At 49.4% G+C, this 27,746-nt stretch overlaps 1 protein-coding gene across 1 annotated transcript; it reads left to right on the top strand.

Moving 5' to 3' along the window:
• Positions 1-1,246: 1,246 nt before the first annotated feature.
• LOC118527475 (LIM domain-binding protein 3) lies at positions 1,247-26,034 on the top strand. Its single transcript, XM_078065546.1, has 8 exons — positions 1,247-1,298; positions 1,806-1,869; positions 3,124-3,266; positions 9,600-10,020; positions 11,161-11,341; positions 11,963-12,083; positions 17,602-17,717; positions 23,240-26,034. Exons 1-8 carry the CDS (start codon positions 1,247-1,249, stop codon positions 23,327-23,329), a joined length of 1,188 nt encoding a protein of 395 aa, XP_077921672.1. The 3' UTR covers positions 23,330-26,034.
• Positions 26,035-27,746: the final 1,712 nt, after the last annotated feature.

Here is a 27,746-nt window from a genome sequence, read left to right as displayed (position 1 = left end):
CCTCGGAAGGGCCCGTCCAAGGTGGTTAGGACCCCGGGGTCCTTGGGAAGCCAAGCCTAGCACTGCCTGGTGCTGAGAGCGAAGGGGAGACTGGGGGTCACTGCAGGGGAACACACTGTGCGGCTCAGGACAGACATAGGGACGTGCTGCCCTGCCCCCCAGCACATGTTCTGAGATAGAGGTAAAAGTCTCTCTCTCTATCTCTCACACACACACACACACGCACACACACACAGAGTTAGATAACAAAGAGAGACCTGGAACTGGGATAAAGGGGGAGAATGGAAATTGTCCCTGTGGTCTGGGGAAGTCAAGGAAGGCTCTCTGGAGGAGGGAGCAGAGACAGTGTTGACCTGGGCATGTCAGGCAGGTCAGATATGGGCAGATATTTAGCGACTAACTTGCCCTCTTCCTTTACCCTCTCTTCTCTCTTGATAGAGAGCACGCTACCTCCAGAGGTAGCCCATGTCATGGGACTTAAATCTCTGCTCCACCACTTACTGTCTATAATCCGCAGACAGTGACTGAATTTCTCTGAAGCTTAGTTTCTCCTCTGCTAAGATGTTTAATGCAACATCTATTTTTGAGGGTTGGGACAGAAAAAAGTGTGGATAAATCACCTAGCACATAAAATGCTCTCGAGTCTTATGAGTTCCTGCATTTCAATCTGACCTCCCGGATACCCAGCAAAGGCAGGGGTGGGGAAGGGGGGCAATGGGGGGTTGCAGTTTGCAAAGGGTGCATAGGGGTGCGGGGAGGTGGACAGGACAGGATGGATGAGTCATTCTAGAATGGCCAGGCAGTGTAACGGCCAGACAGGCCCAACTCTTTCTGGGCTGCATGGAGCTGTCAGGTTGGTGTTTGGGGTCAGAGCCAGCTTTCCCAGTTTCCCATGCTCCCTTCCTAGGGTTTTGCTGGAAAGGTCATGCCTCTCTGGGTCAGGGTTCAAAGGTCCCTGGCACAGCTCGAGGCAGGATGGAGGGTGGGCAGAGTGGCCTGCAGACCTGTGTGCTGCCCCCCTGCCCCCAGGCTTCATAGGGACCTAGGTGGTGCCAAGGCTAGGCTTTGCCCAGCCCAACTCAAGCCTCAAGGGTGAGCCCAGTCTGGACCTCCAGGGGTTGTTTTATTCCAGCTTCCCGGGGTCACTTAGCAAGTTGCTTCCCCTCTGCACACCAGAGTCTCTTCAGGTAAGGGCACAAAGAAACTTTGAAGAGGGTAAGAAATGTCTCTGTTGTTAAGTGGGGAGATGCCTCTCAAGTTGGATGGAGAAGCTCCAGATGCTGGGGCCTTGCTCAAGGGTAAGCTGCAGCACTGTGCTTCAAGCCTCTGTGTCTTCAGTGTCCTGGGGCCCTCAGGAGCCCCTCAACAGAGCAAACCCTTCCTTCCTTTGCCTTACAAAGGGAGATGAGGGCTGGGTGGAGGTTGGAGAGACGCCTGGAGGGGTCCTAGCACCAGGCCAGAGAAGAAAGGACCAGGGAACCACGCTCTGGGCCTAGATACCTCCCCTTCTCGCACAAGGCTAGATGGAGCTAGAGGGAGCCGGGGGAGGCAAATGGACACCCCAGCCTTTCTTGGCATGGCCTCGGAATCCTTGCTGGGTGTCTTAAGCCTCTGCTTCCTCCCCCAATGCCAATCCCTGACACAGGACCTTTAGCTCCTGGGATGCTGGGAAAGCTTTCTCCACAGCTGGGAGAGCCTGGCTAAGCCCCATTGACCCTCAGCCTTCCACCATAGTGGAGGCTGGACACCCCTGGACACTCCCTCTTCCATTAAGGCCCCTACTCCACTGTGGTTTATCAGAGCAGGGCAGGCCGGCCCAGGGAGGGGAGACAATGCCTCACCCCATCAGGAACATGGTAACTTGGCACGGTAAGTCTGCACACCCCCTGCGTCTGGGGCACTGGCTGTCTGAGGTTCATTCTACCTCCATCCCATCTGGGCAGCACTGCACACGCTTCTGGGTCTGCTCAGGAGCTTGGCAGTGCGATGGGTTCTTAGCTCAGGGCCACCCCCTCCCACAGCCCTGGAGAAGAAGGTGCTTCCTTATCCTTGGACTCTGCCCAGCACCTGGGCCCTGGGGGAACAGCTGGAAGGAAGGCAGGAAGCCATGGGCTGGGGGCGGGGCATACGTTAGCAGGGGCTCACTTCTCTAGCATCCCCACCAATGACCCATTTGCCCTGGGTATGGACATGTGGTCCCCAAGGGGATCTGAAAGACGTAGGGAGAGACCAAGGATGTGTTCAGTAAGGTGTTCTTCAGTTTTAAGTGGAAAAAAAAGAGGGGGGGGGGTTGTTCACTGACAAATGAAACTGGGAAACACTGAATGAGACAAAGTTGAACGTGCTGCTTAACTCCAGTACTTAGAGTCTTTAGCTCTCCAAGGGGAGAGGCCAAGAACGGCATTTCCTGAGGGCAACGAACTGGGGCACTTTCCCCCCATCACTGAGGTCCCATGGTTCCTGGGTCACAAGTGGGAAAAGGCTGCTCTAGGCCTCTTGGCAGCTAACTCAGCGGGAAGAGGGCAACAGGAATCCTGTGCAGAGAAGCCTCTGTGTGTGTGTGGGTGGGGGGGGTGTCTCCTGGCTTCCAATGAGCCCTCCCTGGAGCACCCAGAAACCTGAGACTTGGCAGCTCCCTCCAGCCACATAGGAAGGGGAATGGGGAGGAGGCCAGTGGCCTGAGGCTGTGCCCCAGAAGGTCAGAAGATTTAGGGAGAAGGGTAGCTCCGACCACCTCCATCTGTCTCCTCTCTCTTGCTACTGCCCCCTCCAGCCCCAGCCCCGCCCTGGCAATCTCTCCCCGGGGACTGAAGGGTTTTCTGTGTGTCTTTCTGGCTGGCTGGTGATCTTCCTCCCTCTCTCCTACGGTGGTGGCGCCAGCAATGGGCTGTATCGCTCTAACCAGGCTCACAAAGGCTCAGCCCCCAGAAGCAGCTTCTTCCCCTCAAAGACCACCATGGTCTTTCCTTCACAGCCTCTGGCAACCCCCTAGGACTATCTCTGTCAGGTTTTCTCCTCGCAGAGGCTCCTGAAGATGGGGGAGCCCGCCTGCCGGGACTGCAGGCCCCAGGGCCTGGGTGGGGCTGTGCTTCTGGCTGCTAACTCCTCCCCCCTTGGTTCCAGGCCCCAGGCCTCTGCCTACAGTCCCGCCAAGGCGACCTCTCCAGCACCTGCCACTCAAACATACAGTGAGGCCTCAGCTGCCCCTGCGCCCAAGCCCCGGGTTGTCACCACCGCCAGCATCCGGCCTTCTGTCTACCAGCCAGGTGAGAGGCAGCACGGAGGGGAGGGTGGACATGGCTTCTAGGCCACATCCCCAAAAGGTTGGTGGCCAGTGAGGCCCTGCTAACGAGGCTCAGCCCTCCTTCCTCCAAATGTGGGCCAGAATCCTATGGAGCCTGCCTCTGGCCCTGGGGAGGCAGGTGAGCGGTGCCAGGCAGGAATGGAGCCACCCAGCTCTTAGGAAGATCCCGTTCCTGGCTGAGGATTTCCAGGCTCAAGGTGAATGAAGAAAGGGTTTAGGCGAGGAGCTTGTTTCTCCAGGAGTCTGGGTCTGCCTCAAGCTGGAAGACAGGCAGGTGTAATGAAAACACCATAGGCTTTGGACAGACCTCCTGCATCCTGCTGTGACCCTGGGCAACCTGCTCATCCTGTCTGGTCTTTGGTTTCCTCAGCTGAGGCAGGATAATGGAGGCCCAGAGAGCACACGTGACCAGCAACAGAATGGCCAGCACAGGGTCAGCCGGTGGCTGAGCTCACTTGGCTGTCTGTTCCATTGCTCTGGTCCCCATTCTCAACACTGCCTCCGGCCCCTCCACAGGGATGAGGACTCAGCCCCATGTCCCCTCTTTCCTCGCAAAGTCTGGCCTGCGCCTCAGAGCCTGAGGGCAATTCTCAGTTACCTCGCCCTCCCTTGCCTGCCCCCTGCACAGTGAAGCTGAGGGCTCTTTAGCCAGTATTTTCCCAGGCTGGGGGAAGGTCCTGTGTGCCCTGGTCTAGCGGATATGTCCACAGGAGGGCTCTGGGCATCTATAGCCGTCCAGGGCTGATACCACCATCCCCTCCTTCCCACTGGATTCTGACCCTGAACTCCAGGAGGGCAGGGCTGTGGCAGATTTTCTTCACTGGCTCCCCAGCCCCTGACTCAGGCCTGGCACCGAGGAGGTGCTCAGCAAAGGTAGTGGATGAAGGAGTAAATGAATGACTGAATGCTGGTAAGGAACTCAAGTTGGGGGTAAAGAATGGCATGGGGAGAGGCTGTGAACTGTGCACTCTGGTGGCTGAACACACAGGGGTCATGGGTCGCAAGGGTTCCCAGAGGGGGCCCATGCAAGTTCCATGGGTGGCTGAGATAGGATTTTAGGTGGGCATACACTTTTCATTTAAAGCATATTTCTCTTCACAGCCATCTTGACTATAGAAATTCTAGCAATAATGACATTTTCCACTTGCAGTAATATCCAAACTGTTCTCCGCCCCCCTCCCAAATGGTTACACACACCATTTTCACACATGGTAACAGTGATGAGGTGAGGAAGTTAAGGACTTGTTCAGGAAAGAATGGGGTAGCTAACTCTAAGGGGACAGGGAGGGGGCTTCTCGATATCACGCCAGAAAGGAAGAGTTGGTCAAGAAGTCATGAGGTAGAGTCCAGACTCAGGAGCATATCCTGTTTTTGTTTTTTGGTTTTAAAGATTTTATTTATTTATTTGAGGAGAGACACAGCAAGAGAGGGAACACAAGCAGGGGGAGTGGGAGAGGGAGAAGCAGACTCCCCTGCCGAGCAGGGAGCTCGATGCGGGGCTCAATCCCAGGACCCTGGGATCATGACCTGAGCAGCCACCTAACAACTGAGCCACCCAGGCGCCCCAGGAGCATATCCTCTTAGGGAAAAGGAGAGACCCCAGAGAGGATCCTCAATGAAGCCGGAGGGCAGGGAGGTCAGACAGGGACTGCGCCGGAAGGGCCTTGCTCTGGGGAGCCTGACTTGACGCGCAGGGCCGAGGAGCCATCATGAGCCCTCCTCGTGTAGAACTCTGCGCGCGGTGTTGAGTGCGGGCGGTAGAAGCGGCTTCAGCATCAGACCGGCTCCTGTGCGGGGCTCTGCTCCGCCTCCCCCAAGGCAAAGCACTTCGCCCCGGCGGCCTGAATTCCCTGCTCTGAAAAATGGGCACGAAGCTATGTAGACCTCGTGTTCTGGGGACGAAAGGAAGCACCCAGCCGAGTACTTGGCACACAGGAGGCGCCCTTCCCTGTCCTTCCAGGGGCAGGGACACAAGGTTCTGAGGTTAGAGTCACAGGATTAGGGAGCAGTTCGGAGCCGGCTGCAGTGGTGCAACATCTCCCGAGGGAGCTGGAGGACGCGGCTGCCCTGCGGACACGGGGACCACTGCGGGGAGGGCGGGAAGGAGGCCGGCTGAGGCGAGGCGCGCTCTCCGCGCCCGGAGCGCATTTCCGGCCCGGCCCGGGCCCCCTTCCCAGGCGGGTCCTCCTGGGCATCTTCCGGGGCGGACCCCGGCTCTCCTCCGCAGGCCCGCCAGGGGGCGGCACGGCTCCGGGGGCGCGCTGCCCGGCCGGCCCGCCCGGCGCCCCCTCACCTCCTTGCCGGGCTGGGGCCCAGGCGGGCGAGACGTGCCGGAGCCCCGGGGCGGCGGGCCTCCGTCCGCCGCGTTCCCAGGCGGTGCAGACGTTAACTCATGCCTGCCCGCAGGGAAGGAGGCGGCCGGCCTCCGCCCCTCTCCCGGGGAGGCCGGGCGGCTGGCAGGCGGCCCGGGGAGAAGCGGGGAACGCGGGCCCGAGCCGCTCCCGTCCTCCGCCGACCCAGGCCGGGCCGCAGCTCCCCGCGGGACTCCTCTGCGCCGAGGGTGGCGTTCGCAGCCCGGCTCTCAGCGCTGGCGCCCGGGCTGGGCGGCCGCTCCCCGGAGCACCTGGGGCCCGGGAGGCGGCCGGGTCGGCCTCACCGTGGGCGGAGGGGCCCCGCGCGGGCCGGGGGGAGGCCACGTCGGCCCGCGGGCCGGGCGGGGGCCGGCGCTCGTGGGGAGCCAGGCCCGACCTGGGATGAGTCAGAAATCACCTTGTTTAATTACACATTCCCGAGGCCGCCGAGTGCGATAGGGGCCTTTTGAACTTGCCAATTAGAGATGAAATATCACCTTCTAATTTAGACGGGCTTAATTCCGTCAAGCAGAAATAGCAACAGCCCCGGGCTCGGAGATGGGATATCGAGTCTCCCTTCTGGCACGTCTGGGGTGGCGCGGCCAGAGCCGGGAGGAAGGGCGCAGAGGCAAGGGGACTGGGAAGCAGCCGCTCCTCGCGCTCCCACCCTCACCCCCCTAGAGTGGGGGCAAGCGATGCGGAGGGGGGAGCTGCCGGTCTGCGCCTCGGGGAACCGAAGGCCCCTAGGGCAGCCCACCGGACTCCAGATTCCGGCATGCCTCTGACCTGCCGAGACTTTCGCGGGGGCTTAGAAGAGGGGGCTGGATCAGGGAGTCTGGAAGGCCTTCCGGAGGAGGGAAGAGAACGTCTGCCAGGCAGAGGGAATAGGGTTTGTGTTGCTGGAGGGAAGCAGGAAAAGTGGGCAAGGGCCCGAGTTGGAAGGGGCATGCTAAAGCCTGTTTTGCTGCGTAGGGAGTGGTTAAGCAGGGGATCTGGAGTTGAGTCCCACTGCCCGAGCTCCCCAACTTTCCAGTAGTCACTTAGGCTCACCAAGCTTCAGTTCTCCCACTGTAAAGTGGACTAGAAAATATTCTCTGCCTCACTGGATTGCAGTGAGTATTACATGCAATAATACACGTAAAGGGCCTCGCCTGTGGATAACACAGCCGGCCAGTCCTAGGTAGCCACTGGGCTGATGAGGGCAGCACTGTCCAATAAAAATAAATGTTCTAGTTAACCACATTTTTTAAGGAAAAGGAAGCAGGTGAGATTAATGTTACCATATTTTATTTGACTCAGTATATTCAAAGCATCGTTTCAATATATAGTCAATATAAAATAATTAATGAGATATTTATATTCTTTTCTTGTGCTAAGCCCTGGAATCTAGTGTGTATTTTACACTGATAGCACTTCTCAATTTCGATTAGCCACATTTCAAGGGCTCACTGGCCACCTAGGGCTGCGCACTGGCACAGGATTGGGGCTTTGTTCTTAATCCCTTTCAGCAGAGAGCCCCCACTTTACAAAAAAAAAAAAGGGTGGGGGACAAAATCTTGCTTAGAACCCCATTATATATAATAGAGAGGGATGAAGCTGCTCTGAAGTTCTGCTAGATCACCTCTCCCCACACCCTCTCCCTGGTGGCGTTCCCCTCATTACCCCTGCCCCAGCACTTTGAGACCCCCTGCTCTGGGCACTTGGCTGCTATGCAAGGTTGTTAGGAAGGGTGGCAACACTTGGAATCTGGGCTTCACAAATTTGCACAGTGCATGCATCATGTCACCCCAGTAGGTCCCCACCACTCTCTTTGAGGCAGGCAGGGACATCATACTTTCTACCACTGGTGATAGACTCAGTCCCAGGTTATCTGATTTCAGGGTGTCACATCTCCCATCCCCACCCCCAACATCCCACAGTCTCCCTGGACGGGTTCCCTCAGGTGACCATCAGGCAGTAAGATGAGCTGACAGTTCACCCAGACCCTGAGACCCAGAAGTCACCATGCTCACTAACGTGAAATGATGCATACACTGTGCCAGGCCCTAGGATAAGCACTTTATATTTCTTGTCTCCTTGAAACCTCATAACCAACCTGTGAGGCACTAAGAATTATTAATGCCATCTTTAAAAAGGACATTCAGGCCCAGAGACGTTAAGGAACTTGCTCAAGGACACACAGCCAGGATGTAGTAGCGCTGGGACCTGAACCCAGGGCTCCCGATGGCTATGCTACATGCCAGCGCATGGGACCTCCTCCAAGCTCATGGTTATTCCTCAATGACATGGTGTGCCAAGATTTTCTGGAAATTAGACTTATATTCTTTACAGAGGCACCTTGGGGTAATAGAATAGTTTTGGAGACTCACTCTGCCACTTACTGGCTCTGTCTGAGCCTCAGTGACCTCAACTGTAAAGGGGACTAAACCAGATGACTTGTTATGTGCCAAGCCTACTCCCTTAGTAAGTGGGAAGAAGATTGATTCCTTATGGAGAGAGTTTTACTTTTAGAAGCCAGCCTCACTCCCAACATGGCTCCAAGACAGGGCCCTGGCGGGTTTTACCCCTTCAACTTTTGATAACACAGGCCTGGTCCCTACCTACCCACAGTACTGGGGTTCCTGTGTTACCTAGCTCTGAAGGGCCAGTCATCTGGGAGTAGAACAATACGATTGGAACAGCAGGCCACAGGCCACCCAAGGTGGTCCAGGAGAACCAGGTGGGAGAGATCAGAGGCCAGGTGGGGAACTTCAGCCCTGAGCAAGACCTTCCTTTCCAGGCTGGAAACTGAGGGGGGCTGTCTCAGGACCCCTCAGCATAGTCCATCCACCTAGGCAGGCTCAGGAATGGAGGGAGGTTGCCCCAGCATGCTTCCCAGGATGGGAGGAATGAGGCCTCTTTCCAGAGGCACAGACTGTGAGTTGAGGTGAGGCTTCTGGAACCTCCCTGGCTGGAATGTGTGCAGGCTCCACAATGGGAGGCAGCAGAACTTAGAAACCTAGGTTTTGAGGGCGCAGGCCTCAGAGGGCTTTGGGTGAGCAGCGGCAGTGCTCCTTTGTGTTGTCACCCCAAAAGGTTTTTTAGCTCTGGGAGACTTGGAGGTGGAGGTTCCAGAAGTGAGGTAGTGCATTCTCCTGCACTCTTTCATGGTAATTTCACACGCACTCAGACATACTCTGTTTCCCCCAAAGTGGTGTAGGGGAGCATGGGTCTCCTAGAGGCAGCCACAGACTGAGGGAGCAGCTAGACCTGGGCTGTGTCATCCCAACATCTCTGCCCAGGCTCCCTCTGAATGGCTCTCTCAAGACCCCCACCCCAATCAAACCAAGGTGAAATTTCCCCCAATATAAATCAAGCTGAAGTGTTTTTTTGAGAAAATGATTGTAGCTAAACATGAAACCTGAACCCGAAAACCCAACTGCCCTATCATCCACTTTGTCCCAAAGGCTGGACTAGGTCCAGGTTCAGCAAACACATGTGATTGAGGCATTTCAGATGTCAAATCTCTGGTCAGAGTGCAACTGAAAGCATCTTCCAGTCAAGGCCAAGTTGACCTGCTCCCACCCCCTTCCCGGCCCAGGGGACCCAGATATGAGGCTTGCCTGGCATGCCCGCCCCCATTCCCTGTCTTCTGCAGGCTTCTGGAAGCCAAGGCCTGGCCGAGCCCCACCCCACCCAGCTGCAGATATTTATAGCTATGTCCCTTTCCCAGCCCTGTTCAAGCTCCCGAGGGCTCTGCTCTGATTGCTCTTTATCTCCCTTGGCTCCCTGCTGCAAATTCAAATCTGGGGCATCAAGAAGTTCAGGAACGTGTCCTCCATAAAAATTGGAATTGTACCGCTCTAATATCAAAGTCACCTTTTAGAGTTTTCTGGCTGGGGGTGGGGGAAGTTGGGGTAAATGAATTCCTGATACATTTTTCTTTGGCTATTTTTGGCTTGCAGTGCCTGCATCTACCTACAGCCCATCCCCGGGGGCCAATTATAGTCCAGCTCCCTACACCCCCTCACCTGCCCCTGCCTACACCCCCTCGCCTGCCCCCACCTACTCCCCTTCCCCGGCACCAGCCTATACCCCCTCGCCAGCCCCAAGCTATAACCCTGCACCCTCAGCGGCCTACAGTGGGGGCCCTGTGGAGTCTGCCAGCCGCCCCCCATGGGTGACAGACGACAGCTTCTCTCAGAAGTTTGCCCCTGGCAAGAGTACCACCTCCATCAGCAAGCAGACCCTGCCTCGAGGGACCCCTGCCTACACCCCGACGGGGCCCCAGGGGTCTCCCCTGGCCAGGGGCATCGTTCAGCGGGCTGAGCGCGTCCCAGCCAGCAGCAGGACTCCGCTCTGTGGCCATTGCAGCAACGTCATCAGGTACGGTCCAGCTGTGCCCCTGAGCTGGGGCGCTGGGAGCGCAGGGGTGTGGGGTGCTTGTGCACCGTCTGAACCCTGTGGTAGGGCGGGGGAGGTGAGAGGGAGGGCAGGAGTAGGGAGAAGGCTCCCTGCTGGGCAGCCTCAGGCTCCTCTGGCTTGCCACCTAGTCTGACCCTCTTTGAGCTTTGGCTTCCATACCTGTGTGACACCCACCTCCCCGGGAGTCGGGAGAATTCCATGAAGTAAGTGGGTGAAGCTCCCAGCACGGTGCCTGGTGCCAGGACCTCCCCCTCGGGCTAAGGCCGGGTTCTGGGAATCATAGGTCTTGTTGTCAGGTTTACTGGGCATGTTGCAAGCTGGCTGACAGTGCTAGTTTTGACCCAGCTTTCCTTTAGGGTTCTTTCTGGGTCTTTCCACAGACAGGCCAGTGTTGCTCAGGGCTTTGGTGGGCACCTGCCACCCTAAAAGGAGAACAAGTCATTTCATAGACGTAGGTGACACTTGTTTGGACATAGTATGTTTATAGGATGTGTGTGTTAGGGAGGAGGGCATATATATGTGATAAATACACTTTTACTTAAAAATAAAGTAACACATGCTCATTAGAGAATAATTAGAGAGTTCCAAAAAGTAAAAATGAAAATGGACCACATTTCCTCATAGTCCCACTGCTCTGACTGCTAATCTGGATCTGGGCTACCCAGGCCGTGCTAGCCCTGTGGCCTTGAACAACTTATTTCACCTCTCTGTGCCTCAGTTTCCTTATCTGAAAGCAGGTACCATAATCCTACTTCTTAGGATTGTAGTAAGCGCTAACCAAGTTAATCCACGCACATTTCTTCTTAAACAGTGCCAGGCGCAGAGTAAGCACTCAATAAAGGCCAGCCATTGGCATGGTCGTCTTGGCTCTTCTTGTTACGAATACACTTCCCCCGTCCCCTACTTGGAGGTATTTGAGTTGCTTCCCTGTTGTTGCTGCAACAATGAATATCTTTTTGCATAGAGCTTTATCTGAATTTCACATCAGTTCATTAGAACAGTTACAAAAGTCAGGGTTATTGGGTCAAAGTATGAATAGTTTTGGGTGTCCTGAAACATCTGGTCTCGAGCTTTTGGGGCTGCCTTTCTCTGCTTCCCCAGGGGCCCCTTTCTGGTAGCCATGGGCCGTTCCTGGCACCCGGAAGAGTTCAACTGTGCCTACTGCAAGACCTCCCTGGCCGACATGTGCTTTGTGGAGGAGCAGAACAACGTGTACTGCGAGCGCTGTTACGAGCAGTTCTTTGCCCCCATCTGTGCCAAGTGCAACACCAAAATCATGGGGGTAAGTGGGCAGCATCCCTCTCCTCTGACTCTTGTCTTTTCCCCAATCTCTCTCCCTCGCCGAGGTTGTAGGGGGCCCATTAGGAAGCCAAGAAGTGGCTGCTAACGGAGAGAGAACAACTGTCTATCCTACAAGGGAGTTGGTTTGCCACGAATGAGCTAGGGAGCGAATGAACGTGGAGGGAGAGATGATGACTTGCCTGGGCCACACAGCTCGACGTGTTGGTGGAGCTGCTGCAAAGCAAGTTATCGCTTCATAGACTGACCTCGCCACGCACCCACATGTGGCCTTGACCCCTCCATGCTCCTTTGGTAAAGCAGCGGTAATAAGCAATACCCCCCGCCCCAGCTTTGATGGGAGGGTTCAGAATCACAGCTAATGTCACCACCTCTCCGATGATTTTGACACAGAACCTGGCACCCAGCAGGGGCTACATGAGTGTGAACTCCTCTGCCACCCCCGGGCCTTTCCTCAGCACGTCCAAGGCCCACCTCCTGGGCTCTCCTGCCCTGTTCCCTGTGGGGATGCTCCGGCAGTAGCCAGGGCCTGGGGAGGAAGAGGGGGCCCAGCTGCCTCTCTCCCCTGAGCCTCTCGGCCTGAGTGGAGGCTCTCTCCCCCCAGGAAGTGATGCATGCCCTGAGACAGACATGGCATACCACCTGCTTCGTCTGCGCAGCTTGCAAAAAGCCCTTTGGGAACAGCCTCTTCCACATGGAAGATGGGGAGCCCTACTGCGAGAAAGGTAGGACCGCTATGCTGCGGGGAGGCCCCACGGTCTGGGAGAAGGGAGCAGGTACAGGAAGCTCCTGCCCGGGTCCATTCACATGGAACCATCAGGAGGCTCCAAATGGCAGAATCATGCTTTCCTGGGGTGGGGGCCGGGTCTATAGCTTTTTTTTTTTTTTTTTTTTTTTACACATTCGACCTCAGTTCCCTTCCCTGCACCACATATGTGGATCACAGGTTGGCATCTTGTAACCACTTGGGAAACCTTTCAGATGATTTTGATCTGGAATCTGAAAAGGCTTTGGCTTTGGACTTTGTCTTAGGTTCTGTTCCAGGCTCCACCTCGGGCTGGCTTTGTAACCCTGAGGGAGTTACTAAACTTCTCTGAGCCTCACTTCCCTCATCTGTACAAAAGGGCATATAAACACCTGCCTCATGAGTTGTGAGGATTAACCAGAGAAAGTGTGTAAAGCACCAAACATGTGAAAGTCCCTTTCCCTGCTCCTCTGATGTTCCTTCAGAGTCCTGTAACCACCCCCAGCTGAATTCAGTTTCTCTCTTCCCCAAAATGCTATGTTTTACCTTAAAACTTGGAGTAAATTATAAATTTTGAAGACAAAGCACTCTATTAGAGAATCAGGTGTCCTGGCTAATTAGCCACTTCCTCACTCATTTATTCATAGACTGCCTCTTTTTTTTTTTTAAGATTTATTTATTTATTTTAGAGAGAGAGAGAGAGAGCATCCATGAGTGGGGAGAGGGGCAGAGGAAGAGAGGGAGAGAGGGAGAGAAGCAGACTCCCTGGCAGAGCCAGCCAAAATCAAGAGTCAGGGGCGCCTGGGTGGCTCAAATGGTTAAGCATCTGCCTTTGGCTCAGGTCATGGTCCGAGGGTCCTGGGATCGAGCCTCACATCGGGCTCCCTGCTCAGTGGGGAGGCTGTTTCTCCCTCTCCCACTCCCCCTGCTTGTGCTCTCTCACTTTCTGTCAAATAAAAAAATAAAATCTTTAAAAAAAAAATCAAGTCAGACGCTCAACTGACTGAGCCACCCAGGCACTCCCACAGACTGCCTTTTTCAGAAAAGGATTTGAGGGAGGGTCCAACAAAGTTACCATAGACATGAAGGTTAAGACAACAGAACTAGAAAATCAGTACCAAATAGAAGAGGGAAAAGCAAGCAGGCTGATTATGAAGAATAACAGAGCAACAGTGACTGCGCAGCAAATTTGTGGGCAAAAAGAGAAACACAGTAAGTTAGTTTACTTTAAAATCAGGAAGGAGAAAACATTCCAGTTCCTCCAGGGGAAAAGCAAAGCAAACAAAAACTATTCTCCCCTGACAACAAATTATAAAAGAAAAATTTCTTGGGTTCTTACATACAGGTGAGATGTCTTCCCAGCTCTTAGTAATTGAATGACTTAGTTACTCAGTCACTCCGTGCCTCAGTTTCTATATCTTTAAAAGGAAGAAGATAAGAATCTCTTTTCCTTTCTTGTGAGTGTATGGTGATAATTGTTAGATAATTAGCAGATAATTGATAGATGTGTGTTCATGCCAATACAAATTGCTATTGTTGGGGCACCTGGGTGGCTCAGTCAATTAAGCATCTGACTCTTGGTTTCAGCTCAGGTCATGATCTCAGGGTCATGAGATGGAGCCCCGTGTCGGGCTCCACACTCAGTGCAGAGTCTGCTTGAGATTCTCTCTCCTTCTCCCTCTGCCCCTCCCCCTGCTCGTGCTCTCTAAATAAATAAATAAATAAATAAATAAATAAAATCTTAAAACACATACAACAAAAACAAATTGCTATTATTAATTGACTAAAAGCATTACAATTTCTATAATTTGTGTCTGAGGCTTGAAAAGTCCTCAGTACCTCCCCCAAATCTGATGGACATTTAGGTTGCTTCCGCTTCTTGGCTATTGTGAATACTGCTGCTATGAACATGTCTAAAATACCCTGTTTGCAGTTCTTTGGGGGTATATGCCCAGAGGTAGGGTTGCTGGGTCATATGGTATTTCTATTTTTGAGGTTTCCACTATTCCCATGATGGCACTGCACCATTTTACAATCCCACCAGCAGGGCACAGGGTTCCAATTTCACTACATCTTTGCCTACACTTGCTATTTTGCTGGGTTTTTGATAGCAGCCCACCTAATGAGGGTGAGGTGGTATCTCATTGTCGTACCTTGTCATCATTTTTATCAACAACTTGGAAGAAGACACAGAAGGGAGAATGTCCGAATGCTAGGCTCTAGACTCCAAAAGATTTCATCAGCTGCAATCACGAGCTGACACTTTTACATATGATATCTTGCGCATAAGTAAGAGAGCTAGGAGGGCCTGCCCCTGAGCAGTGCCCAGACCTGATGGGGCATCATGATCACCTGGGAAACTTTAAAGATATAGAAGATCAATTCCCAGATGTACAGATGCAGAATTTTATCACCCTACCCCCACCCATATGATTCTATATTCAATTAAGTTTGAGAATCGAGGTATGATCCAAAGACCGGCAATATCAGAATCACAGAAATGCAGATCTTTGGGCCCCACCCCAGATCTGCTGAATCAGAAACTCTGAGGGGTAGGGCCCAGCAATCTGTTTAGCGACCCCTTGAGATGATTCTAACGTTTGAGAACCACTGTTCTCAGAAAGCACTAAGCCCTTTTGCAACAGAGAGCACCTGTGATTTGATGGATGGAAATCCTTTTACACTAGCAATAAAATCCATTAAAGACAGGGTACGAATTCAACTTGGGGCATAAGAGAGTTAGTCAAAGAAAATTATAAAGACCTAATAGGAGAAGTAAAGTAAGAAATAAATACATGAGGAACTAGATTATATTCATGGTGGGAAAAGCCCAAGCACAAACTTAATTCCAATTATAGTCTCTCTCTCTCTCTCTTTTTTTTTTTTTGGATAAATGATGAAATACGTGAACTTTTAAAAAAAGTGTATTAGGGTCAAGACCGGTGCTACCAAATTTTAAAACAAAGTGGCAGTTCTCCAGATCATACAGAATCAAGTATGAAACAGAAAAACCAATCAGCAGGCCAGACTAGATGTTCCATTGTAAAAGCTTAATTTAAGGCTGCACAGCAAGAGAAGGAATTACTATTTAGTAAGGTTTTCCAAACGATTTCTTTGTTTGTCCATTCATCCTTCATCCATCAAATGTGTGCCAGTTCCTGTGAAAGACACAGAGCATTAGGAGTGGGTCTCTGCCTTCAGAAACCTCAAGCAGACACATCATCCTGTGATACACCAGCACATAAATGGATATTCAAGAGATGATTGAATGAATGAATGAATGGAGGGAGGGAGGGAGGGAGGGAGGGAGAAGGCAGGGAAGCCCAAGAGAAGCCCTTGGGAAGGCCATCTCATCTCTCTCGGTTGGGGTGGAAGATGAGGACTTTCCAGGAGGAAGGCCTGGCCCACAGCATTGCAGAGATCCTGGTAGACAAAGTGGGGAGACTTTTCCAAGCCCAGGACCTGGTTCATACACAGGCATGAGGTAGACGAGAGAGTCCAGGGCATCTGGAGACTGGGAGTAATGAGAGAGGAGTCAGAAGTGGGTACAGGGCTTGCCCTCCCATGGAGATGGGGTAGCCTATGGCCCTGCTTCTCACCCACACTAGTTCCTACAGAGCACAGAGTGAACTGTAAACCCATTCTAACTTTGTAAAGGAAGCAGAATGATGTTTTTAGTTCTGGTGAGAAATGAAGTATTCCATCAGAGACAGGCCTCATGGACCGTGACGTATAGAACAGCATTTGCATGACAAATCATAATTAAACACAAAAGGGGAAACCGTACATTGGAAAATATATGCAAGAGATATAACTTATCAAAGCTCAATGTCAAATAGATAACCAGAGACCATGTGAAGTCATGGAAAGAGGATGAACTTTGGAGTCCATTGAGGCAGGCTCCTTACTGCCGGTGCGATAGAACCTCGGCAGCCAGTTTCCTCATCTTTAAAATGGGAATAATATTTCTTCCCACAGCTGCTGTGAAGATTACCCAGGAAACTTAGAAAATCACTAGTATTGGACTGGTGCCAAGTAGACACTGGAATCACATTTCCTTCCCTCCTTCCATCCTTTATAAAGACATTCACAATAAGAGCCAAGATTTTTGAGTATCTGTGCCAAGTACATTCACGTACATTATCTTATTGAATCTGTACAACAACCCCACGACTTGGGTACTGTAGTTACTCCCATTCTACAGTAAGAAACCAGAGATGCTGACAAGTTAGGTGACTTGCCCCAAGTAGGAACGATTCCCGAACAGAGCTAGGACTTGAGCTCAGTGCTGGGTTCTTCAGAACCCAAGCCCATAGCCCCCCATGGCACGCTGCTTCTTAGGATGTGGTCTAAGATGGAGAACAGGCACGCCGCCCACAAGGAGACCTGAGCAGAAACGTGGAAGGTGTGAGGAGAAGCCAACCGTGGCAGAGCTGTGGAGAGACAAGCACACGTCCCGGGGAATGAAGGCTTTGTAAGAGGCATCAAACTTCTCTGAAAGAATCTGGAAGAGTTCTACCCTGAGTCCGTAGAACTGCTTGTCGCTGGGGCCCAGGGAAGACAGCTCCTGAGTTGGAGTTGGGACCCAGCCCCCTCAGCTGTGTGTCTCAGCTGTATGACTCTGGCGAGCCTTGGCTTCCTCATCCACAAAATAAAATAAAACAGAAAAATAATTACAGTTCAATCTCTGAGGGATTTTTTTGAAGATTAAGTTCATTCATTGATTTATTGATTCACTGGTTCATCCATTCCGTTATTCATTCCACACATATGTGTTGGGTATTGACTTGTGTGCCAGGCACTGTGTCGAGGGTGGAAAGAAAACAGTACATACTAATCCACAGATCATGACATTGAGATTCTAGTAAAGAATACCATCTATGCGAGAATGCTTGGTGAACTGTAAAGCGTTATACAAACAATACATGGTATTATTATCTCTTCGGCGAGGCAGGGAGGGGGACGAGTCTTAACATAGTAGCTCAAATATTGTTTCTAGTAGTGAAACTTTGTTATCAACACAAATGCCCAATGACAGAAGAACTGCCAAGCAAAGAACATGCTATAGAACTCCTAAAAATGTTAAGGGCTCTCCTTCTTCTAAACTAAACATAGCTATTGGGAAATGTGATTTTTTTTTTCTTTTTTGGGATTGGTCCGTTTGGGCTCTAAAGGGTGACAGAGGCAGAAGAGAAAATCACCCTGTAGAAAGAAAGTTAATGACAGATCTGGAAAGTGTTTGTAAATTAAACCAGCACAGAGTGGTAACTAAGCCTGAATCCATACACCACCAGTACAAATTATTGAAAAGAAAAAAACACAATCATGTAACTGAGCATTTTGTCTGCAAAATGAGAAGTAACCAGTTAGGTCCTCCCCACTGCCCCAGCTCAGTGATTTGCGGTGTGGTGTCATTGTTGTGGCATTGTGTCAGTGTGTCCAGGATGCTTCTCCCAGCCTGCCTGGATGCCTGGTCCTCACTCTGCCTTTCATTTCAGACTACGTCAATCTGTTCAGCACCAAGTGTCATGGCTGCGATTTCCCCGTGGAGGCTGGGGACAAGTTTATCGAAGCCCTGGGACACACCTGGCATGACACCTGCTTCATCTGCGCAGTATGTTTTTAGCACGGCCGGGGGTTCTGACTTTCTGAGAAGGGGCAAGAGGGACCTAGTGGGCCAGGTGATCAACCCTCTATATCCCTTTCAACACTGGCCCACTGATACGCTGATCATTTTTATTTATTTATTTTTTTAAGATTTTATTTATTTATTTGAGAGAGAGAATGAGAGAGAGAGCACATGAGAGGGGGGAGGGTCAGAGGGAGAAGCAGACTCCCCGCCGAGCAGGGAGCCCGATGTGGGACTCGATCCCGGGACTCCGGGATCATGACCTGAGCCGAAGGCAGTCGCCCAACCAACTGAGCCACCCAGGCGCCCTATGCTCATCATTTTTAAAAGCTGGCAAGTACCATGATGCTGGATATGTCACAGTCAAGCAAAGTTTATTACTGATAATTACTTCTAAACCAAAGTGGCTTTGTTACTCTCCATTTCATTAAGGAAATGTCAAACCAGCAGCTTGTCTCACCAGGAACGCTCTCAATAGTTGGGAGCAGCGAATGATGCTTCGGTCAGAATAAAGAAGGATGGTTTCCTATGATGATAAGTTGCTTTAGATATGATGAAGTGATTCGAGGGTTTTCCCCCAAATTTTCACCATGAAACACTAGATTGGAGCTTGTTGACTCATTCTATGAAAAGCTGAGATAAGCCTTCTTTTGAGACAACCTTTAGGAATCAGGGCTGAGTATCATTTTATTTTCCTAAATGGTCTTGCTCCTGATATGTAGTTGCCAGGAGATAAGCCCTAGATGACCTGTTAACCATGTGCCATCTATTTCTCCTGAACAGCCAAGTCATTTTTCCCATGAGATTGGCATTTTCCTTATGAGGGCTTTGGGTTGGGGGAGGGGGGCGCAGACACAGCGATGAGCTCATTGACATTAGGACTCTGCCTTACATTTAGGAAATATTCATCCCTGAGAAAGGCCTGTGATGTGAGTCTGCAGTTGACTGAACTTTATTTGGGAAAATTAATGTGCTGCTACTATGTTTGTTTTGTTTTGGTTTGGTTTGGTTTTATCAGAGCTGCTCAAGGTAAAGTGTGGCCATGTATCAAATATCCATGCAGTTTAAACTTGAACTATTTTTATAGGCTTATGATATAGGACAACCCTCATCATAAAGTTTACTGCAATGCACCTCAGTGTCTACACCACATGTACACTCCACCATGCATGAGGTGCACTGTGTTGACTCTGCTGTAACAATGTACCCAAATCTGATGGCTTCAACAACTGAAATGGACTCTCTCATAGTTCTGGAGGCTAGAAGTCCAAATTCAAGATGTCGGCAGGGCCGTGCGCTCTCCCCTAGCTTTTGGTGGTTTCCAGCAGTCTCTGTGTTTCTTGAATCACAGCTGCAGAACTTCAGTCTCGGCTCCATGTCCCATGGCATCCTTCCCTCTGTGTGTCTGTGTCTTTGCATGGCCTTCTCTGCTGTGTGTGTCTGTCTCTATATGCTTCTCCTTTTCTTATAAGGACACTGGTCCTACTGGATTAATGGCCCATCTTACTCCAGCATGACCTCATCTTAACTTACATCTTAATTATATCTGCAGAGATCCTGCTTCCAAATAAGGTCACTGGTGTGTCCCAGAGCTGAATAGATTGAAGGTACTGGGAGTAAGGACTTTAGCATATGAATTTGGGGGAAGAAACAACACAATTCAATCTAAACACTCTGATTTTCCAGCTTTTGGAATCGATTTTCTAATTGTCTTTTAGGGTCCTTTAAATACATCAGGTCCTCCCCTCTGAAAATGGACAACAATGTGAATATACTGGCTTTCTGGTTATCCCCTAAAGAGCAATGGCTCAGCAAGGCACATAGGGCCCTCTGACCCCGACATTCAAGTCATGGCTTGTCTGATCCTAAGACACTGCATGCAAGTCTGGTTGCCCAACTTCTAGAAGGATCCAAGAGACTTGGAGAAGGTCCAGGGCAGACTGTGACACAGAAGGCCCGTTCTCTCAGGGCAGGCTGATGAGAGGTCTGTGTCACATGGAGAGGGTACCATGGAAAAGGTGAGCATGGGTCTGCTCCCTTGAGCCCACTGAGTTTGGCTGAGAATCACAGTGGCACAAATCCCAGAGAGAGACCAGAAGAAGCAGTAAAGCATAGGGTTGTTCAGGCCAAGATTATAGATAAGTTCTGGCAAGGGTGAGAGACCCATAGCACTGCAGAAGGATCCATCTAAAGAAGCCAGGCAGATCCTGTCCTTTGGAGAATCAGCATGGTGAATGAATCATTACATCTTCCTGCTAAGTGGCCCTATGTGGCACTCACTGCCCTGTTAAGGTATAGCGAAGTGAAACATGGTTTTGGTTTTAATTTTTGGAAAGGAATCTTTTGATTGGAAAACTGTGAGGGTTTTTTTGGGGGGGGGCAAGGGGAATCCTTTTCCATCACTTTATATTGCTAAATCATCTTTGATGAACATATATTTTCTTTTAATTAAAAAATTAATAAGAAAGGAAGATCAGAACTAGCTCTCCCAGCTGATAAGCTGTTTTCCCACCAGTTAGATCTCAGGAGAGCACATAACTTTAGACTAATTCAATTTACCAAATATTGCTTGAGTTTGGGGAACACAAGAGTATCTCCGAACAAAGCTCCACCTTCAAGGAGTTTGGAATCTTGAAAGAAAACAAAGTTGACATATACAAGCAATTAAAGAATAGAACAAGACAGCCTCTCTAAAGTCCCAAGCATATAAAATGAGGGCTGAGATGGGGTCCCTGGGTGGCTCGGTTGGTTAAACATCCAGCTCTTGATTTCAGCTCAGGTCATGATCTCAGGGTCATGAGATGGAGCCCCACATTGGGCTCTGTGCTGAGTGTGGAGTCTGCTTAAGATTCTCTCTCCTTCTACCTCTGCCCCACCCCACTCGTGCTCTCTCTCTCAATAAAAAATCATAAGAAATATTTAAAAAAATAAAATGATGGATGAGAAGGGCTGTGTGGTTTGGGGTGAGGGGTTAAGCTCCTGTCTGGGGGTTGGGGTGAGGGGTTAAGCTTCTGTCTGGCTTCAGCACTTGAGTTCCAATGGAAAGGATATGGGGCCTATCTTTAGTGGGCTAGAGATGTCTTACTGTGGCCCCTCTTTTCCTCTAAGTCTTGTTGGGTCTCTAGTCCTTCCTCACTGGTGGGGGAGGGGAGGGCAGCAGTCCTAGGGGCTGCTGTAGCTGGCCTACGTCATTGCCTTCCAGCACTGTCCATGACCACTACTCCTTCCCACCCAGGCCCTGATGCCACTTGACCATGCAACCTGAAGCTTGAACCATCACTGCTGTGCCATTCCACTGAGTAGTCTGGAGGCCTCACCAGGAAGCCACCGTGCATCCCACACAGAGTCTCCTAGCCCAAGACACTGAGCACGACCTTTCTATGATATTTTCTGCCCTCAGCTCCATCTTATCAATGAGCTGCCCCTGAGGCTCTGGCCCACCCTCACTTCTGGGTCTTTAGTCTCCCAACACACTCTCCAACTTATCCCAAAGTTCTCACAAGTAACCAGCACTGTCCTAGACTAGGCAGGGTCTCCCAGCCAGAGCCTCAGGTGTTGACAGGCAGCTCCTTGACAACTCACTCCAGAGCTGCCTTTCTATCTCCCATGAAACCCATCTTCACTGTTGGATCTTGGGCTTATCCCCATGTCTTCACCAGCAGCTTGAGGCCACCCCAAGAGCCTGGTTACACTCAACATTACTGCCCCCACCTGGGATGTTTTCAGTCACTTTTTTAGGTCATTGGTTTCCAGGGCCCATTGTCAGCCCTGTGTGATCTCGAGTATAACATTCTCAATTGGGCCATGAGGTACTTGCACATGGGACCACTGTGATGCCACCTTTCTTTCCAACTGTCTTGGAGTGGTCACATGCTCACTGAGCTAAGCTCATCTCAAGAGGGTGATTTCTCTATCCTCATGCCTTCTGTATGTGGGAACTCTACCTGCTGCCCTCCTCCTCCTCCTTTTTCTTTTTTAGTGGGGGCGGGGGACAGGCAGAGGGAGAGGGAGAGAGAGATTCTTAAGCAGGCTCCACTCCCAGCATGGGCCTTGATCTCATGACCCTGAGATCATGACCTGAGCTGAAATCAAGAGTCGGATGATTAACCGACTGAGCCACCCAGACACCTCTATCTGCACTTCTTCTGATGTCAGTGTCCTGGATGTGGTCCCTACTTCTGCTCCCTGTTTGGTATGTTCAGTGCCCTCTATGACCCTGGGGCTCATCCCAGCCTATGTGACTTCCCAGCTGACTCTGACACATTGGCATACTGCCCACCCAGGGCCAGCCTACACACTGGTAGTCCAACAAACTTGGAGGGCTACCTCAATACAAGTCCCACAAGCCCAGAACAATTTCAAGTAAGCACAGCCCCCCTCTGTGGTGGGGTATGGGGAAGATGAGCTAGATCTAGGGTCTTGCAGACCTGGACGCCGAGTCCCAGCTCTACAACTTGCTAGGTCTGTGACTTAAGTAGGACGCTTGGCTCTATGAACCACAGTTGTTCCCTTGTGAAATGGGGAAAAGTCATACCTTCCCATAAGTTTTTGTGAGAATTAAATGAGATCATGTATGTAGAGTGGCCTCCTGCTTGACCCATAGTAGCCTCAACATACATTACTTAGCTTTCTTCTTTCTGTGATGTCTCCATCTTCAAACTGCACTCACATTATGTCATCATGGGGATATATAATTTTGCCTCTTTTTCTTTCATATACTGTCTCCCTGCATACGCTTTTCCATATTTGACTGATCTTTTTCCTGGTGGCATTCCATTGGAAAATGTACTGTAAGAATCTACTTAGTCATCTCCCCATAGAGAGACATTTTAGTGGTTTTCAGTTTTCACTCGAGCACACGTTGTTCCGTGCAATCATTTCTGCAAGATAAACTCCTCCTGAGTGGTACTGGGCAGACACATCTTTACAGCTCCTCTTCAGTGTTGCCACATCCCCTACAGAAGACTGAGCTGATTCACCAAGTGGTGTCCCTAGCAGTGCACAAGTGGGCCTGATTCCCTTTTGGCATTGTTAACTGTTGATTGATACCTTTTTTTTTTTTTTTTGCTTTTTGGCTACAGTTTTCTAAGGTTAAAGGTAACAAGCGATTGAGGGTTTTTGTTTTTTGGTTTTTTTGTTAGATTAATAGATACTTAGGGGTCTCTCACAGAGGTTTTAATTTATTTTTCCTTTACTTATTAGTGAGGATAATCTTTTCTGATGTGTTTGTTAGTTTCCTAACGGTATTTTCTTGGATGTTAATCGCCCCCGTGGATATTGACTCACGATTTTGTACTGGTGTCTTGTAAACTTTGGACAGCATCCATCGATCATCTTCATCTTGTATATTTTTTTGTATTCCATTTCATTAATTTGAGTTTAGTTCTGTGTTCCTCTTTGGAAGTCTTAAATGTTATGTAGTTCGATTGTCTACTCTGCTTACGTCATTAGGAATTTGTAGCGGGGAGAGCTAGGCCCGCCTCACACCTGTCTGTCCTCTGTCCCAGGTCTGCCATGTGAATCTGGAGGGGCAGCCATTCTACTCCAAGAAGGACAAACCCCTGTGCAAGAAGCACGCACACGCCATCAACGTGTAGGGAGCCCAGAGCGTCTGATGCGGACAGGCCGGGAGCTGCTCCTGCCGCTGACAATAAAGGATTCAAGGAGGCTGACGTTTCTTTTTGGGGGAAAGGGGGAAGACAGGAAGCTACTGAGCCCTTTTGAAGTATAATTTTAGTCCTTCCTTCTGCACACAGATCGTGTATTTGCATAGTTCAGACTAGAAGCCAAATGAAGATTCCTCAACCAAGCTAGTAATTAATCCAAGGCTGGAGTGGTAATTCAGATGTTCAGGACAGAATTCCAAGAACTCCAGAGTGGAAAACAAAAAAGTCATTTTCTCGAAGCGATACCCTTCCCTGAGGTCACCAGAGCAGGGACAGAGCTCAGAGCGGTCATGGAGAATCTGGAGCGTGCGTTGGAGTTCTCTAGAGCTCCTCTGGCAAACAGAACGAAGTGCTAAACAGTACTCGCTGTGGGGTATTTTTAGAGCCATAGCTGAGGGCTTGTTAGCTGAGACCGATTGGGCTTTCCTCACCAAAAAAGGAAGTGTTATTCCATTACTAGTGTCTCGGAGCTACCTCTGGGCATCAGACTTCAGACTTGAACAGAGTTGAGCATTCTGAGGGAGTCCAGGCGTCTAGGAGGTGTCTTCTAGGAGCTGTGGGGCAGTTGACAGGGCTTTAGGAAGGGCTCTGGCTCATGCTGCAGACATCTCTGGCTCACGTCTAAGACATTCTATGTCCCCAGAAGGTTTAGCTCCTTTTTGAATTGTGATGGGAAAGTGGAATTGGGTTTTTCCAGTTTTGCTTTGCTGTGTGTGAGAGGAGATTTTAAAGTGACTCTGGGTTGCGTCTAGCCTTTGTTTTCCTTATGAAGTTCGTGAGCGTGAATGTCCCGGTCTTGTGCATGTATTTCTCTCCCAGTCCTATGACTGCTCACTTATGAAGTCTTCCTCAGTGCCCCTTCCCCCAACAGGCATAATGACCTGTGGACAAGAAGAGAGAGACGGTGTCTGAAACAGGATGGCAGAATAGGCCGAGAACATGCCCAAACTCTGCATGGAGAGAGGAGCCTTACCTTCTGCCAGCCTCAGTAAAAATGCCAGTGTTGGCCGCACCTCCCACCTCAGACCTGCACCATCCTTCTCAAGTGTTCCTTTCAGTGCCGCACACTGAGTACGTGCAGGGATGTCGACCGTTGGGAGAAGAAGAGGGACTGATAATGTACTCATTTGCCATTTGGGCCCATAGTTTGAAAATGTATGAGCCAAGTTGATCTAGAACTTATTTAAGTATTTATTGAAATAGACTTGGGTCTTCAAACTTCTTTAAAACATTAGTGATAGTTTGGGTTAAGTAAGCATTTTAAAGCTGTTTGGTGACGAAGAGAGCAGCTTAGTTTCTGAGGCTGGAAATGGTACATTCTCTTTCCCTTCAGGAAGCACTGTTATTATGCTCATTGAACAAGGCATGGAAGCAGGCAGTCTGAGGGGGTGTTTCTCACTTGAACACAATAGTTAGGCACTCTTCCAACTCACTGCTACTCTCTCCTCACTCCTGTTTTGGATTTTTCTCTTTGCATGTTTTATGAGAATGCATTAGAACATTTTCTTCTGAGAACTGAGGCTTCCAGGGGACTGCCTTTCTGAGTGTGTCCCTTCTCCTTGAGGGAGAAAGAAGCAGCAGGATGCGCCCCTAGCAGGAGGCCCGTGCTTTTTTTCCAAGGGTGAAGCCATGTTCCTGAGGGAGCACCAGGAGGGACATAATTGTGCTCCTACCACGGGGCCCTTCTTTACCTGTGGTGCAGTAAGAAAGTGAATCTAAAGTACCAGGCAGTAGAATCTGCTGGGAGTGACTGGAGATTTTTCAGGAGTTGCAAACAAGTACCTTGGAGCATTCTGTTATTTTTGGAAAGTTCAAATATACAGGGATAGGAGAGGTTGCTAGTTGTACAGAAAAGCTCTAGGCAGGTTTTCTCTTAAAGCAAAAAATGAAAACAAAAACACATTTTCAGGGACTGGTCTCGAAGAAAGGAAAAGCAGTTCCCAAGAGTTAAGTTTCCAAAAATATCTTTTAAAAGGGTTTACACACACATGGACACACGCATGCCCGTGCGACCATTAGAAAAGTACATGATCATTAAAAAGAAAAGTGAAGCATCTCAAAGAAGGACTTCATCATGGTCATTTACTGAATCAGTTTTTCTACATCTCAGAGAGAACGAGTGTCGATTCTGAGGGACTCTTTTATTTACCGAAACCCAAAACAAACAAAAAACCATTTTAAAGGGAGCAGGAGAAGAAGGTAGTTTTGAATATGGGGTTCCCTCGGAGTTTGCAAGTTTGGCATAGCTTTGGGGTTAAGGTTGTATCTATCTCACCATCAGGGATGTCCTAGGACACCAAACAATTTCTAATAGTTCCTAGTGGGGAGGACGCTTCGGATCTGCCGTTCACGTCTCCTCATTTAACACTTACAAACATTAACTTTTTGCAACGGAGTGATTTGTGTCTGCAGTGTTTGTGTTAGGAATCTAGCTTTTATAATGTTAGCTTTTCAACCCGGGTACTCTTGCTTTGGGATTTTTTTTTTTTTTTAATTTTAAGATTTCAAAAGTGGAAAGTAGTGCGGTAGAGGTGTGCACAAAAATATTTTGCATGTTTGTTTGTTTTGGGGTTTTCTTTGGCCTGTGTGGATTCTACTTTTTAGCACAATAAAACCTAAAAAAGGATGTGCAAATACTGATTTTTCTGTGTAAAGTTTTTTTTCACATGACACCAAAAGTAAATTATTTCTATATGGCTGCAAAAAAAAAAAGTTTGAGGCAAAACGAAATGTCCTACAGAGAAGAAACATATAACTCACTCGCTCTGTTGGCTGTGTGGCCCAACAGCAGTTTAATTGCCTTGTTTAAACAGACAAAGATATGTGAATAATACAAATTTTTGCATACAAAGGGAATTTACCAGGTAAATAATAAAGTGAAGACCAGGCTTTGCCTTTTCTTTTTGGAAAGGTTTATTTATTTCGCTACTAGGTGATTAAGTATTTCAGATTTATTTATTTTTATTCTGTTCTAAATGGCTTCATTTCTAGAAAATTTTCTTCCATGTCTTTTGTTTTGAAATAAGCTCAGAGAAAAACCCTGTCATGGCATTTTTTCTTCTTTTTTAATAAGGAAGACGTTTCTGAGGACACTATGCTTAACAAACCCAATTCACTCTTTTTTTGTTTTTGTTTTTGTTTTGTTTTTTGAAGATTTTATTTATTTATTTGCCAGAAAAAGAGAGGAAGAGCACAAGCAGGGGGAGTGGCAGGCAGAGGGAGAAGCAGGCTCCCCGCTGAGCAGGAACCCCGATGCGGGACTCAATCCCAGGACCCTGGGATCATGACCTGAGCCGAAGGCAGACGCCCAACCATCTGAGCCACCCAGGTGCCCTTCAGTTCACTCTTTGTTAAGGTATTCTGTTTCCTGGCATTACTTAAAAAGAAAGAGAACATTTTCATAATTTATTTGATTTTTTTAGCACCTCAATCAGATTTTTGAAAGAGCTGTGCAATTGCAAGAAGGAATAAGATACTATTTTAGCATTTTTAAAGCTATAGCACTTTAGATGGAGAAAAAGAAAAAAAAAAAGAGTCTCATAGAGTCATAGAACGTAAAGTTGGAAGGAATCTAAGAAATCCCCTGGGCATTTTCCAGATGTGGGAACCAAGAAAGGAGAAATGGCTTCCCAGGACACACGGTCAGCTGGGGAGGCAGCCGGGGGCCATGGACTGAACATGGACTTTGACGTGTTAAGACCAGAACTTAGATCAAGGCTGATCTATATCACCAGGTTGACATTGGGAGAGTGTCTCTCATCCCTCTTGAGAGTGAAGGTAATAACACCTGCCTCACAGGTGTTTTGAGAGCTAAATGCAATAGCTTTTGTTAGAAATTACAACACAAATGTTAGCGACCATTATCACCAATGGGGTAGGGTCAGAGCCCAAGGCCCTCACTCTTCCTTCATTTTCTTAACTCCTTCAATGTGTCCATTCAGAAAAAAAAATGCTTTGGGAAAACCTGCAGCAAGTATAAATATTACACAAGGAGCCCGGAAATATGAAACACCTGGATCAAAATTTGGTATAATTACCTTGTACCAGAATTTCTGCCCTTTTCACAGAAGAAAAGTTGTTTATTCATTTGCTCATTCATTCATTCTTCCAACAGATATTTTATTGAGCACCTGCTACATGCCAGGCACTGCTCTGGACACTGGGAACATAATAGTAAAGGAAACAGACACAAACTGTTATTGCCATGGAACTTAGATTCTAGTGGTTTGGAATCAGCAAAACAAGATACTAACTAACTTGTGTTGGATTAGTTCTGAGGAGAAATATTTGACTATTTAAAGCTGCTCCACAGGCTAACCACTGGCATTCAGCTGGATTTAGGCTCATT

This window comes from Halichoerus grypus, unplaced genomic scaffold (assembly GCF_964656455.1).
Source record: "Halichoerus grypus unplaced genomic scaffold, mHalGry1.hap1.1 HAP1_SCAFFOLD_93, whole genome shotgun sequence".
In the NCBI taxonomy this organism is placed as follows: Eukaryota; Metazoa; Chordata; class Mammalia; order Carnivora; family Phocidae; genus Halichoerus; species Halichoerus grypus.
This window is presented reverse-complemented; position numbering and strand designations above follow the sequence as displayed.

Bases quoted from the DNA above. Each gene is read 5' to 3' on its own strand.
- LOC118527475 (XM_078065546.1), top strand. From the start codon at position 1,247: ATGCCTCTCAAGTTGGATGGAGAAGCTCCAGATGCTGGGGCCTTGCTC. The intron at 3,267-9,599 runs GTGAGAGGCAGC...TTTGGCTTGCAG, and splicing joins GCCTTCTGTCTACCAGCCAG to TGCCTGCATCTACCTACAGC. The intron at 11,342-11,962 runs GTAAGTGGGCAG...CTCTCCCCCCAG, and splicing joins GCAACACCAAAATCATGGGG to GAAGTGATGCATGCCCTGAG.